The 15,340-nt window shown below is 40.2% G+C and overlaps 2 protein-coding genes across 3 annotated transcripts in view; one reads left to right on the top strand and one right to left on the bottom strand.

Annotated features, from left to right (window-relative positions):
* Positions 1–3,151, bottom strand: part of LOC126185069 (uncharacterized) — a 28,077-nt gene extending 24,926 nt beyond the window's left edge. The window contains exon 1 of one of the 2 annotated variants that reach the window (XM_049927833.1): positions 2,833–3,151. The gene's annotated coding sequence lies outside the window, so the exon portion shown is untranslated. Of the gene's footprint in view, positions 1–2,422; positions 2,502–2,832 lie in introns of those variants that run through there. The other variant, XM_049927834.1, reaches the window with a different exon arrangement.
* A 271-nt stretch (positions 3,152–3,422) lies between these two features.
* LOC126185070 (corepressor interacting with RBPJ 1-like) overlaps positions 3,423–15,340 on the top strand; it is a 54,495-nt gene continuing 42,577 nt past the window's right edge. Inside the window, exon 1 of the mRNA XM_049927835.1 lies at positions 3,423–3,631. Coding sequence (XP_049783792.1) covers positions 3,560–3,631 — 72 coding nt within the window. The 5' untranslated portion in view covers positions 3,423–3,559. The remainder of the gene's footprint in view (positions 3,632–15,340) is intronic.

The following is a 15,340-nucleotide window of genomic DNA, read 5'->3' on the forward strand; positions in this document are numbered from 1 at the left end:
TGTTCAATCTCAATGTTTGGTGGAGTATGTTGATTTTTGTAATGGGAGATGGGATCGGGAGTTGCTGTTGAGCTATATAGGTCAAGGGAAGTGTTCGATCGGGAGCTGCTCTGGATATATGTAGGTGAATGGAAGTGTTTGTTCGCAATGTTTTGCGGTGTATTTTGATTTTTGTATTGGGGGATGGGATCGGGAGATGCTGTTGAGCTATATAGGTCAATGGAAGTGTTCGGTCCCAATTTATGGGATCGGGAGCTACTGTAGATCTATATAGGTCAAGGGAAGTGTCTGATTCCGGATAAGAATGTGTTTTATGGTATTTGGTGAGTTTTGTGATGTCGATTTTTTTCGTCATTTTGCGTGGTTTTGTATGGCGGTCGGTGGCTACATTTGTGTATATTTAGTTTCTCCCCACCCAAAAACCCCCAATTTCCCACGCTTGTCCCGTTAGAGTCATTAGGCTTTTTGTGAAACCTGTGTGTGTGTTGTTTTTCTATGTATTTTCGTGTTTATGATACGTATGCGATGTTTTTATATCCGCCATATTCTAATTGTCGTTTATGGTCGTTTCCGCCATATTTGTGACGTCATGGGTCAAAGCCGACGGGTAGGATCTGACGCTTCTGTGTTTCCAAAATTTCTGGTGATTGGTGAAAATTTATAATTGACAGCTGTGGTTGGTGATCCAATGTGCTAGAATTGTGCTGTTTAATTTCTTTCCTAAACTGAAGATTTGTGTCAATCCAGCCCTCTCGTAGAACTTGACATCTTTCTGTCTTACCTATCCTAAAAAAGGTGCTGCTCCAACACCTGTAACCACTGGTATTTTACCATTCATGGCAGTGCCTCCCCCCCTTAAATTTCCTGCTATTACCCCAGCCAGTTTCCCCTTTCCTTTCCTGTTGAGATGTAGGCCGTGCCTGGTATAGTCCCACCTACTGAGAGAATCAACAGGAACTACACCAATATGAGCCCCCGCACTCGACCCAAGCAGCCGTTCCAACTCCAAATTAACTCTCCCAACAAAAGAGTTCAAATGAGGCCGGTCATGGCGTCTCAGGACAGATACAAATTCAACATTGGTGTGTCTCGATGCCGACGCAATCTTTACCAGGTCACACTCTATACTGTACCCAGGATCTCTGTCGATGCTGTTCCCTGGCCCTCCCACAATAACCACGGTGTCTTCCCTGGTAAATCCTTTACAGAGTGAACCTAAATCCTCTGTCACCTGATCCAGACTAGCACTTGGTTTGAAAAAAATTGTGACCTGGTATTCTGGTCCTAATTCCTCCTGCAGAAGTTGGCCTACACCTCTGGCATGAGAACTACTTAACAACAAAACTTTCTTCCTTTTCGATGGCTTTCCTACATTCTTTTTCAATTTGCTATTGAAAGTTTGTTGTGTCCTGTCTACACCTACCTCTGCTTGAGGCTCATCAGTTTCTAACTGAAGCAACAGGTCAAACTTATTTTTGACATTCACCACAAAACTGTCAGACTTAGTTCTAGGCCTGTTCCTTCTGCTACTTGTTGCCACTTCCCACCTCTCTTTGCCCTTCTCCCTCCTTAACCTGTCCAGATCTTCCCTAGCCTGATCTAGCTCAGCCTGAAGGGCAGCAATTTTCCCCTCCTGTTCCACTATCTTCCTATCTCTGCTGCAAATCCTACATAACCACTGATGAGCCTGATCCACTTTCCCGACACCCACGCCACTGCAGCCCCCCCAGTGAAAAAAACTACTGCATCCATCACACCAAATCCCGGAACTAACAATTCTACGGCAAGTCAGGCACTTCTCACTCATTGCAAAAATAATACTTTAGCTAGAATAAATCAATTAAATTACCGAAAATAAAAAAAGACGTTACAAGAATTAAGCCTATTCACAAATGTATATAAGCAAGTTTCTGATTTAAAATTCCGCTGTTTTTCTGAGATCTGTATTAAAACAATGAAGGTATACGCTATTTATTTTATATTTCACTCGATGGAATGAAAAAATGGACAATTAAACGAGATACTTTGATTCTCCAAAAACGTTACGAGAATTAGGCCTATAAACAAATGTATATAAGCAAGTTTCTGATATAAAGTTACGCTGTTTTTCTGAAATCTGTATTAAAACAATGAAGTTATACGCTATTTACGGTAGTTTACTTATTTGTTACCGAGAAATTAGTTAAATTACCGTGAAACAAGAAACAAACACGTTTACAAAATTTAAGCCCTTAAGCGCGACTTCGCGAAGTTACGATCTTTTCGTGTTTTCTGAAAAAATACGCAAAGAAAAGTCAAACCTTTAACGGCAAGACTAAATGATACACTAATGCATGTATTTAATTTGTTGTCAGCGTTAAACTAAATTATATTCCTGTCTAAATCACTTAACTTTCTGGAAATGGTTTCTGGCGTCACTTACTCGGCGGCTGATTTAGAGTTATTACCAAGCAAACTCGGGTTGACTTTAAATCCCCTCAACCTGAGCTAATCCAGTTTGGTGACTCAAGTTGCACCTGTTTACCCCCCCCCCCCCCCCCCCAGTTCATTTAGCAGGCTGAGTTGTTCCGTAAGTTCGGTAACTCTAGATTTTCACCACCGGTACAATAAATATGTCATTTCCATTATTTGATCAGTCACATCAACAACATCGCTCGGAATTATTGCACACTCAAAATGCTAGAAATCCTTCATAATTCTCATATGTCACACATTTCATTTGCACACCATAGTTCATTCAAATTAATTACTAGCTTACCAGTTACCCTTTTCACCCACAAACAATGGATTAGACACATTCTTATAAATTTAATGCCAGTCAGCTTAGTTTACCTGCAATCTCGAATCCTCGTTCTCTGTCGTGGATATACCAACACATTCTTCCAATACGAGGGCCTACGCATGCATTCTCTCTGCGACGTCTCTTAGTGAAATTTTAACTAACTCTCACTGTCAGACTATAAATTAGTCCCTGACAGCTACCCGTTCTACGAAATTCTTTACACATCAGAGTTCCTCCCTTCTGTTTCCCATTGCTAAAGGCCATCTCGCGACTTGTACAGTACATAAAACCATAAAATCTCCTCTACATAAAATCTCCTCTTCAGCAAGTTTTGAATCGTTTAGGAACTTATAATTTCATTTTGATATTGTAAAACTTATGTAACCCTATACCTGTAATCATCTTTATTGTTTATGTAAACAGTGGTTTAATCAAAATGTTAAGATGTAACACATTCTTTTAATTGTGTTAAAATGTTTTACGAAGAATGTGTGTCGTACTGCTGACCGGCCGTCTCGCTGCGCATGTGGACAGAGGAGCATAAAATTATATTAGTTGGAAAAAAATGTCGTCCGATTTCCTTCGTGATACATTTTCCTTTGCACAATGTTGAGGTTTTTAGGCCTGCTGTGCAGTTTCTGCGTGAATTGAATGACTACATCTTGGTAGTCGAAGAACTTTGGATTGTGTGGTTTAAGCCTGTAGTAATTTTGTTTGAGATCGAAAAGTAATTGTAAACACTAAACGAAGCATGTTTACGTACATTGACGATCGGCAATGATGGATGAGCATATATTATTACATCCAGAGTTACTGGACGAAGATGAGCTCTACCGGATACTTAAGGATGTAAGTACATATATGTCGATAAATAATACTTAGATTTTGTAAACAAAGTGAGGAGATAGTGGTAAATAAAGCACCACGAATAGTGGATTATTGTGAGTGGAATGCAGTTTTGACTCTTTTACGTAGTTGAGCAGCACACTGTCATTTTATAAACTGTTCCTGTTCGGCAGTGTCGGAGGGGTTGAGAGAACATGTAGATGCGAGCCGTTTGTAGTACACTGTTGCACGTCGAGTAATAATTAGTTTCAAGTCAGGGTCTAGATAGTTATGTAAAATTCTATGGAAGTGACCGGTGGTTTGCAACTCATTCCTACTGATCATATCGTTTGTTGAATGGCATCAATTGGCCCCCATGGATTACACTAGCTCACTGACATTGTATGTACATCAGTGACCTCTCTTGGTGTGTTAAGTGATTTACCTATTAACTAATTGCTATATATTAGAGTCTTTCTTTTAAACATGAATCTCCTAGTATTGTACCTTGCCATTTTATGCATGTAGTCCTCACATATATGAATATGAGATTTAAGATACTGATGCTTTAGAAAATTTCATACTGAGATAGTGGTTGTTGTAGTCTTCAGTCCAACTACTAGTTAGATGCAGCTCTCCATGCCACTGCAGCGTAAATCCTTCTGAATCTGCTTACAGTTTTCATCTCTTAGTCTCCCTCTATGATTCCCCCTCCACACACACACACACACACACACACACACACACACACACACACACACCTCCAGTAATGAATTGGTGTATCCTTGATGTCACAGAATGTGTCCTATCAACTGATCCCTTCTTTTAGCCAGGTTATGCCATAAATTTCTTTTCTACCCAGTTCTCTTCAGTAACTCCTCATTAGTTATGTGATCTACTCATCTAATCTTTGGCATTCTTCTGTAGGAGAACATTTGAAAAGCTTTTGTTCTTTCATTGTCTAAACTGTTTATTGTCCATGTCCAAATGTGGCTACACTCCATACAGATACTTTCAGAAAAGAGTTCCTAACCCTTAAATCTAGGTATATTCGATGTTAACAAATTTCAGTTAAAGTTATGTATTGGAACCCCTGGAAACCTTGGTTGTTTGTGGTGACAGAACGATCTGTAATGATGCCCGAGGTCTAGGTTAGGTGAGAAGCTGACAACTTGGTTGTGAGTTGGCGAAACCAATGAGTGTGATATCAGAAAATATGTTGTTGGTAACAAATTCACTGGTAGTGAAGCCTAATGTTTATGTGCACACCATATTGAAAATGTAAAGGGGGGGGGGGGATTCAAATTCCTATCTTTTATCCCAATTTCCTAGAAACACTTTTTTTTTTGCCATTGTCAATCTACATTTTATATCCTCTGTACTTTGGCCATCATCAGTTGTTTTACTGCCCAAATGTGTCCCATTTCCTAATTTAATTTGAAAACACTCTATTATCTGTGTTTTGCTTTTGTTGATGTTCATCCTATATCAATGAGATGGCAAAGAGTTTATGTTTAGGTAATAACAGAAATAAGAAAATGAAGAAATTTTATAGGTGGGTTGTAATAGCATCACATCTGTTCTATATTTTCATGGACTGGAGGGTCTGATATTTTCACAGTTAACTTCAGATTAAGCAATGAAGAATGCTGATTATCCTCGGATGCCAATTTCACCTGGCTTTGCATAAGATGTGTTAACTAAGATAGAAGTTTGTCAGACTTTAGGCTTAAAACAGTGGTATTAAAAGTGTAATTATGCTGGAACGGAGCTCAGTATGTTAGTATTGGCTTCACAACACTAAAAGTTGTGGTTTTGATTGATATTTGTTGAAATAATGTTACTGCTGGTCATTTCATAGTGTACATATTGATATGCATTTGTGAGTAAAACAGAGCTTAGTTTTTGGTCTGGTTATTTATACAGCAGTTTACTTTTCCACACTCATTATAAAGGCATTGTTGTAGTGTAGTGATTTGAAGGCAAATAACAAAACAGATTATTGTCCTCTTATAGGTATTTGTGCCATGACCTTCCCTCCCTTGACTTCGGGCTTCTATGCTCTACATTTGTTAAAAGTCAAGTTTTACTACCTGTAATTGCCACAGTCACATCCTAAAATGGGGGGTGACTTACTAGACAAGCAGAAAACTCTTAATGACGACACCATAGAATGCTCACAAAAGATACAAATCATGTGAATGTGGATGCTGATCTTTTTTTATTGTGATGTATTCAAAATTAGATGTGCTTAGCTTCATAGGAATCGTGACGTACATATTTCATTTACTGTGAATTCCATGTTCGTGAATGTATGTGTCAAAAGTTTAGTCACAGAAAGTAGATAGGAAACAATGTCACTTCTTAAATTTCATAAACCTATGAAACTACTGATTAGTCAGTCTTACTAATCATCGAGGTCACACTTGAGCACTGTGCAGTTCATGGAAGAATGTTTATTAAGTTGATTTGTGATTGTGATTTTTTTGCTGTGGATTGACTTTGTTACAGCTGAGCATATTTGTGTAAGCTTCATAGTGACCACAGGATCCTTCACCATCTCGCTGCTACAGAACTTATTCTCAATATAGCTGTGCTGTAATAGGAATAACAATTATCAGTTAAAACTAAGTGATCTCTTCCAGCTCAGACATTTAATTTTATTTGTATAAAGCTCACACACACAGTTGAAGACCCCCATGGAAGAAACGCGATAAGTCCATTTAATTTAAAAATGATGATGTCACATTCTGATGGCCAGCTGTTGGTACTGCAACACAGTTAAAATGACTTTCAAATAACTTGGCAAATCATTGAGATACAAAGGGTTTCACTGTTAGTGGCAATGGAAAGAACACACTAAGTCAATCCTCCCATGGAAAGAATGGGGCATGTCCAAGATTTGCTACTGAGGTTTACATTACACCTGTTAGGTCAGTTTGATTGTGACTGGAGATATGTTTGGTTGAGTTTCTTACTCTGTGTTATTTTGTTACAGCAGTAGCGTTTAGTGTGAAGTGTGATAGTAATGTAGTCCTCTTAGGATCTTTAAAATGTGTGGATCATCATGAGATGAATGTGAGAAGCCATTTGTTAGTCACTCAGCTAAAAAGAGAAAAAGTTATGGCAGAATGCGTAACATTTGTAGGTACCTCAGGGCAATGACTCATGAATTAGGCAGTGACTGCAAATGCCCGAACAATGGATGTTTAAAACAAATCAAACCCCATGAAAGAAAACAGCTGCTCAAGAATTTTAATTTGTTTGGTAACTGGAGTGATCGATCTTCTTATTTAATCAGCTTAGTATCTGACATTAATTGCTCGTAGAAGGTGTAGGCATGACAATTTCAATGCCAGAGATTGCTCTTTCCTATACATTATGAGAATCAAACAAAACGGTACCATGAGAGATTCATGTTTGCCAAAAGACCTTCATTGGCTCACATAAAATAATAAAGCACAGGTTACAGACTACACAGTAGTGTATGAAGAATACTGGAATATCTCCCAAAGACAAAAAAAGACATGCATGCTAACTGGCCATGGAAACTATCCGAAGAAAATCAGGAGGCAGCCATTGTAAACCAAGTAGCTGCTTCTAAGGGAGGAAGTAGCTACTATGACAAGGAAAATACTGTTGAATTTACCTTCCAAAAGAACAATCAATAAAAAAATGCCTTGAGTTATATAAAGAAAAATACTCTGAACTTCCTGTTGCATAAGGGACATACAAGAAAATATTTAACAGCAAATTCAGCTTAGCATTTGGGTACCCATATACTAATACCTTCTCAATGTGTGACAAATTTCAAGCAGACTTCATTGGTTGGATGCAAAACTTCCACATAATAACTTTGAAAGAGAAAAGTTAGAAACTACAAATAAAATTGAAGTACTTAGTATGGAAGATCAGGTTCACAAGCAAAGAACTGTTACATTTTATTCAAGAAAGCAAAAAGTGAGACAAGAAAGTAAAAAGGTAGTGGAAAATGAAGCAGTATGCAAGAACTATCAAAAAAATGTAGCCTTGGAAAATCTCCAAGCACTAATCATTTTACAGTTTCAACATTCATCAAATGTCCAACAGTGAAGCAATACTTTACACTTACACTGAAGATGTAGGGCATAAAGGAGCAAATTAATTTATTATCTTTTTGCACAATTATGTGAGTGAAATCCTTTATCCAAAAGTGAGGTTTTTTGTAATGCTCTGTGATTCATTGCTTTTGGACAGAATAAGAGCTATGGAATGCTGTTATACCTTCACTATGTCATTCATACCATTACAAGATTAGACAGTGTCAAAATAGTATGTCCAGTGAGCAGACACTGTTACTTTGAATGTGATAAAAACTTTGGTTTCATAAAGAAGAAAACTATCCCAGAGTTGCCAGAAGACTGGGTTAATGCTTTTGAAACTGCAAGAGTGAATTGAAGGCCATACAGACTCATTCCTGATCAACAAGAAATGGTATGAGATTAGATGAACTTTTTAAAAGTGTGTTACAAACTATAGTGTTCTTTCACCACATAATCTCTCAGGGAAGTTCTGGTCATGAAGGAATATCAGATGTTCCAAAACAGGATTATTTATCATAGAGACTCTACACCAGTAGATTTGAAACATGCTGATGGTCTTCAAGTAGATGTCAGGCCTGAGTATCAATGCAGCAATGTGATGAATTCTTATGGCCCCATTGAGTATACAGTAGTGTTTTGTAATATAAACTTTTTATATGGTAAATCAAGATTCTTTTGCAAGTAATTTATTGTAGGAGTATATTTTCAGAGCTCGTGCCAATATCTTATGAAAAATATGCAGATCTTCAGAAACTTAAACAGTTTTCTGCTCAAGACAAGAAATTTGTATTCCAATCTACCACATAACGAACCAAATCCAAGACTAAAAAAAAGGAACTTCCAAAGCTAAACAACACAAAGAAGGGACAAAAGCTTCCCAAAAAGTGATGGACTTATCAAGTCCTGTCTGCATCAATGATATACTTCCTCTGCTCGTTTTGTCTTCATCATGTTATTTAAATTTTTATTTTATTTTTATGTACTTCCTATTTGGCATCATAATTATGTTGGCTATGCTCAAATGGAGTTTAAGTTTTTTTGCTTGAAGCTTGAAAGCTTAAAATTCCTCTCCTAATAAAAGTACAAAATGTGACTCATCCTATTTTTTTCTGTGGGCTTGTCAATTATAAAAATCATTCTCATTTATCATTGAAGTGTGAGTGTAATAGTTTTGTTTTATGAGTTTCTTTGTGCATCATAATGTGCTCTCAACCTGGTAGCTTGGAAAGTATTCCGTGACAGAAATAAAATGAAATATTCTTACATTTTGGGCCTCTATGCTTTTGCTATGCAAGTACTGTCCTTGACATAATTGTTTCATGAGCCATTTCAGCATTGATTGTTCCTTCAACACTTCCCCCACGTATCCTCTTGAATGAAGTCATGCTTGGGTGCTTTTTTCTTTTTTTTTCAGCTGTGCATTTAGTTCTTTATGTATTTGCTGAGAGTTCATTCATTTTTAACCAATTTTTCACTTTTTTGTAGTATTTCAAAGGTTTCCTGATCAATTCAGTTTTCTTCTGCAGTGAGTTCAAGAACTCAGTTTGATTCGGGAGTTCCAGTTAATAATGATTATTTCCCAGTCTCTCTCTCTCTCTCTCTCTCTCTCTCTCTCTCTCTCTCTCTCTCTCTCTCTCTCTCTCCCCCCCTCTCTCTCCCTCTCCCTCCCTCTCTCCCTCTCTCTCTCTCCCTCCTGCACACCCCCCCCCCCTTTCCCCCAGTTTTTTGTTTTGCTGCTGCCTTTGTAATGGCCAGACATCTTTCTTAGACTTTCTTCATTTATGCTTTAGAGTTCTTTGCGTTTTATCATGTTTTTATTAACTCACTTTCTTGTCTCTTCATTCGATACAGATTTTGCAATTGATTTTAAACTAACATCCCAATGAGCTAGAAACATAATTCAAAACTGGATGATAGTGCAATATTAACTTACTGTTCAGTAGTGGTGGAAGTGAGGAAAATTGATAATGCCTGACATCTACATTGCTCTGCATGTTTGATGTATTGTTTTTGGTGGTATCAAAATGCATTTCGGGGAATGTATGCATGAACGGGCACACTGGGGTGGAGAAGAGGAAGAGGAGATGTACAGAACAGCATTTTCAGGACATTGAAAATTCAAGTATCTGAGAAATCCAACATGAGCCCTGTGTGTGACTGCTGTGTACGGACGCAGGAGGAGCTGGCCACTGTTCGCGAACAGCTGAGCGTGTTGATGGCCGCGGTCAGCCGTCTTCAGGCTGCTGCCTCGGAGTGTAGCGGCAGTGGGGAGTCTGCTGCGTCCCATGGTACACCCCAGGTGTTACATGCTTCACCCACTGTCCCTGCTGTCGAGACATCTTCGCGGGTACGGGGCGTGGTTGGGCTACCCTCTCCCCAAAGGGAGTGGCGGGTTCACCGGCGTTCGCGGCGCACGAGGCGGAGGGTAAATGTGGAGGCTGGCCATGTGGCATCGCCCACTCTGCCTGTGAGTGGACATGTGGCTGCTCTTTCAGCAAGGTCCGAGCAGGCACATGGGGGGAGGGATTTATTAGTTATTGGGAGCTCCAACATTAGGCGGGTGATGGAGCCCCTTAGGGAAATAGCGGGAAGGTCGGGGAAGAAGGCCAGTGTTCACTCTGTCTGCTTGCCGGGGGTCTCATCCGAGATGTGGAGGAGGCCCTGCTGGCGGCAATAGAGAGCACTGGGTGCACCCGACTGCAAATTGTTGCTCATGTCGGCACCAGTGACTCCTGCCGTCTGGGTTCAGAGGTCATCCTCAGGTCGTACAGGCGGTTGGCGGAATTGATGAAGGCGGCAAGCCTCGCTCGCGGTGTGGAATCAGAGCTAACTATTTGTAGTATCGTTCCCAGAACCGATCGCGGTCCTCTGGTTTGGAGCTGAGTGGAAGGCTTAAACCAGAGGCTCAGACGATTCTACGGAGATCTGGGGTGCAAATTTCTCGACCTCCGCTATCGGGTGGAGAAATGTAGGGTCTCCCTGAATAGGTCAGGCGTGCACTACACGCCGGAAGCGACTACAAGGGCAGCGGAGTATGTGTGGAGTGCACATGGGGGTTTTTTAAGTTAGAGAATTCCCTCCCTAGGCCCGACAAGATGCCTCCTGAGACGCGGCAAGGTAGGAGTAGGCAAAATGCAACAGGGAATAACAATATTAATGTGCTAATAGTAAACTGCAGGAGCGTCTATAGAAAGGTCCCAGAACTGCTCTCATTAATAAACGGTCACAATGCCCATATAGTACTAGGGACAGAAAGTTGGCTGAAACCAGACGTAAACAGTAATGAAATCCTAAACTCAGATTGGAATGTATACCACAGAGACAGGCTGGACAGTGAAGGGGGAGGCGTGTTTATAGCGATAAGAAGTGCAATAGTATCGAAGGAAATTGACGGAGATCCGAAATGTGAAATAATTTGGGTGAAGGTCACAGTTAAAGCAGGCTCAGACATGGTAATTGGATGTCTGTATAGGCCCCCTGGCTCAGCAGCTGTTGTGGCTGAGCACCTGAAGGAGAATTTAGAAAATATTTCGAGTAGATTTCCCCACCATGTTATAGTTCTGGGTGGAGATTTTAATTTGCCGGATATAGACTGGGAGACTCAAACGTTCTGCTTTATCTGAAAACTACCTTGAGCAGTTGAACAGAGAACCGACTCGTGGCGATAACATATTAGACCTTCTGGTGACAAACAGACCCGAACTATTTGGAACAGTTAACGCAGAACAGGGAATCAGCGATCATAAAGCGGTTACGGCATTGATGATTTCAGCCATAAATAGAAATATTAAAAAAGGTAGGAAGATTTTTCTGTTTAGCAGAAGTGACAAAAAGCAGATTTCAGAGTACCTGACGGCTCAACACAAAAGTTTTGTCTCAAGTACAGATAGTGTTGAGGATCAGTGGACAAAGTTCAAAACCATCGTACAATATGCGTTAGATGAGTATGTGCCAAGCAAGATCCTAAGAGATGGAAAAGAGCCACCGTGGTACAACAACCGAGTTAGAAAACTGCTGCGGAAGCAAAGGGAACTTCACAGCAAACATAAACATAGCCAAAGCCTTCCAGACAAACAAAAACTACACGAAGCGAAATGTAGTGTGATGAGGGCTATGCGAGAGGCGTTCATTGAATTTGAAAGTAAAGTTCTATGTACTGACTTGGCAGAAAATCCTAAGAAGTTTTGGTCTTATGTCAAAGCGGTAGGTGGATCAAAACAAAATGTCGAGACACTCTGTGACCAAAATGGTACTGAAACAGAGGATGACAGACTAAGGCCGAAATACTAAATGTCTTTTTCCAAAGCTGTTTCACAGAGGAAGACTGCACTGTAGTTCCTTCTCTAGATTGTCGCACAGATGACAAAATGGTTGATATCGAAATACACGACAGAGGGATAGAGAAACAATTAAAATCGCTCAAAAGAGGAAAGGCCGCTGGACCTGATGGGATACCAGTTCGCTTTTACACACAGTACGCGAAGGAACTTGCCACCCTTCTTGCAGCGATGTGCCGTAGGTCTCTAGAAGAGCGTAGCGTTCGAAAGGATTGGAAAAGGTCACAGGTCATCCCCGTTTTCAAGAAGGGACGTCAAACAGATGTGCAGAACTATAGACCTATATCTCTAACGTCGATCAGTTGTAGAATTTTGGAACACGTGTTATGTTCGAGTATAATGACTTTTCTGGAGACTAGAAATCTACTCTGTAGGAATCAACATGGGTTTCGAAAAAGACGGTCGTGTGAAACCCAGCTCGCGCTATTCGTCCACGAGACTCAGAGGGCCATAGACACGGGTTCACAGGTAGATGCCGTGTTTCTTGACTTCCACAAGGCATTCGATACAGTTCCCCACAGTCGTTTAATGAACAAAGTAAGAGCATATGGACTATCAGACCAATTGTGTGATTGGATTGAAGAGTTCCTAGATAACAGAACGCAGCATGTCATTCTCAATGTAGAGAAGTCATCCGAAAAAAGTGATTTCAGGTGTGCTGCAGGGGAGTGTCATAGGACCGTTGCTATTCACAATATACATAAATGACCTTGTGGATGACATCGGAAGTTCACTGAGGCTTTTTGCAGATGATGCAGTGGTGTATAGAGAGGTTGTAACAATGGAAAATTGTACTGAAATGCAGGAGGATCTGCAGCGAATTGACACATGGTGCAGGGATTGGCAATTGAATCTCAATGTAGACAAGTGTAATGTGCTGCGAATACATAGAAAGCTAGATCCCTTATCACTTAGCTACAAAATAGCAGGTCAGCAAACAGAAGTAGTTAATTCCATAAATTATCTGGGAGTATGCATTAGGAATGATTTAAAATGGAATGATCATATAAAGTTGATCGTTGGTAAAGCAGATGCCAGACTGAGATTCATTGGAAGAATCCTAAGGAAATGCAATCTGAAAACAAAGGAAGTAGGTTACAGTACACTTGTTCGCCCACTGCTTGAATACTGCTCAGCAGTGTGGGATCCGTACCAGATAGGGTTGATAGAAGAGATAGAGAAGATCCAACGGAGAGCAGCGCGCTTCGTTACAGGATCATTTAGTAATCGCGAAAGCATTACGGAGATGATAGATAAACTCCAGTGGAAGACTCTGCAGGAGAGACGCTCAGTAGCTCGGTACGGGCTTTTGTTAAAGTTTCGAGAACATACCTTCACCGAAAAGTCAAGCAGTATATTGCTCCCTCCTACGTATATCTCGTGAAGAGACCATGAGGATAAAATAAGAGAGATTAGAGCCCACATAGAAGCATACCGACAGTCCTTCTTTCCACGAACAATACGAGACGGGAATAGAAGGGAGAACCGATAGAGGTACTCAGGGTACCCTCCGCCACACACCATCAGGTGGCTTGCGGAGTATGGATGTAGATGTAGATGATTGTGAAGTTGGTGTATTGGACAGATTTTTGTGCATAGTCCACAGAAGTCTACTCAGCATGTCAGTCCATAGTTATCCAACCCTCATGTGTCTGTCTGGTGTATTTTATGATGACATTTGTGTTTAAAGTCATACAGTTGCTACAGGCCTTAATGATGGTGATAAACAACAGTGTATAGAATTTTGTTAATTCATTATGGGCATGGAGATGAAAGATGCCAGTTTCGTTTCCCATTTATTCATCAAAGCTTCATGTGTTTTCTGCTATTTCCCAAAAAAGGGTTTATGGGTTGTTCTTTTTTGCAATAAAGACTATTACAGAAACTGTGTACCTAGGTAAGATGTCAATCTGCCTTAATCCACAAATGCAAGAACATGCTGAAAATGTCATTTTTCAACAGGACAGGATACCAGCGCACTGGGATATTCTTGTAAGAACATTTATTTGCAATCATCTGCCACAGTGCTAGATCAGTCTGCAAGAGGGGTGGGGATCTTGCATTACACTTTGGCCTCAGAGGTCACCTGATTTAACTGTGTGTGTGTGTGTGTGTGTGTGTGTGTGTGTGTGTAAGCAAGTAAACGACTCTGTGTGAACTGTGATGCCACGTAGCTCCAGAAGTAACTCCAGGCAAGCCCACAGAGTTATGGGATGGGTTTGATTATTACCTGGATGTTGTTTGTGTGTCTGGTGGACAATGCATTGAACATTTGAGAAAACTAAATGAAAACTTTGATACTAAATGCAACTGTAAAGAGAAGCCCAAGGTTCTATGTGCATGCATGTAAATGAAATACCCTTGTAAAATCGGATGGTTCTTTTGTAGATAAATACACAGTAGTCCAATGCATAAGTTAAAATTTACTCAAAGTTTCTTCCTTTGTGTGGAAGGAATTCTCTTGTGAAATTGGATGAATCTTTTTCAAAAACAAATTGCATTATTGCCAATTGTGTACATTGGCTGAGGGTAAATTTGAAAGTGTTGAAGTTATCCACCAGGCTTCGTGTGCTGCCATTAAGGTTAAATCTCTGTTACTTCCTTTAGTGAAGGTGTTTGTAGTGATTTCTAGTATATTTAGATGCAGAATCTCTTAATTCATAGCATGATTAAGCCTCATTTTACCTCACTCATTGGTGGCGCAGTGGTTAGACACTGGACTCGCATTCGGGAGGACGACGGTTCAATCCCGCATCCGGCCATCCTGATTTATGTTTTTCATGATTTCCCTAAATCGCTCCAGGCAAATGCCGGGATGGTTCCTTTGAAAGGGCACGGCCGAGTTCCTTCCCCAATCCGATGAGACCGATGACCTCGCTGTCTGGTCTCCTTCCCCAAACAACCCAACCCAACCTCACTCAGTATTAAGGACAAATATGCAGTAGCCTATTGAAAATGGTAGTACACAAAACAATGGTAGTTAAGTAAGTCTTTTTGTGGATAATAATGGAGAGGACTCTGCACTTCCACTTGTGGCAGATGACTGTTGCAGTAAAACAGAGCCCTGCTGAAAGCAGATATGTGACTACAAATTGTGAAAATGTTTATTCAGTCAACATGTCTATATTCACATTTATGTTGTCATGGTCTTCTTTCAAACGAGATCAAAGTAAACACCACTCTACACTAAACAACAGCTTTGACTATTGTGCTAATGTTTCCAAAAACCATGTAGATGTTGTAAATCCGGGTTAACTGAAGCGTTATGTACTGTGTCGCGAACTTGCATCCAAACTGTCACTTTTAAACTTCAG

The sequence above is a fragment of the Schistocerca cancellata genome, chromosome 4, assembly GCF_023864275.1.
Source record: "Schistocerca cancellata isolate TAMUIC-IGC-003103 chromosome 4, iqSchCanc2.1, whole genome shotgun sequence".
NCBI classification, from domain to species: domain Eukaryota; kingdom Metazoa; phylum Arthropoda; class Insecta; order Orthoptera; family Acrididae; genus Schistocerca; species Schistocerca cancellata.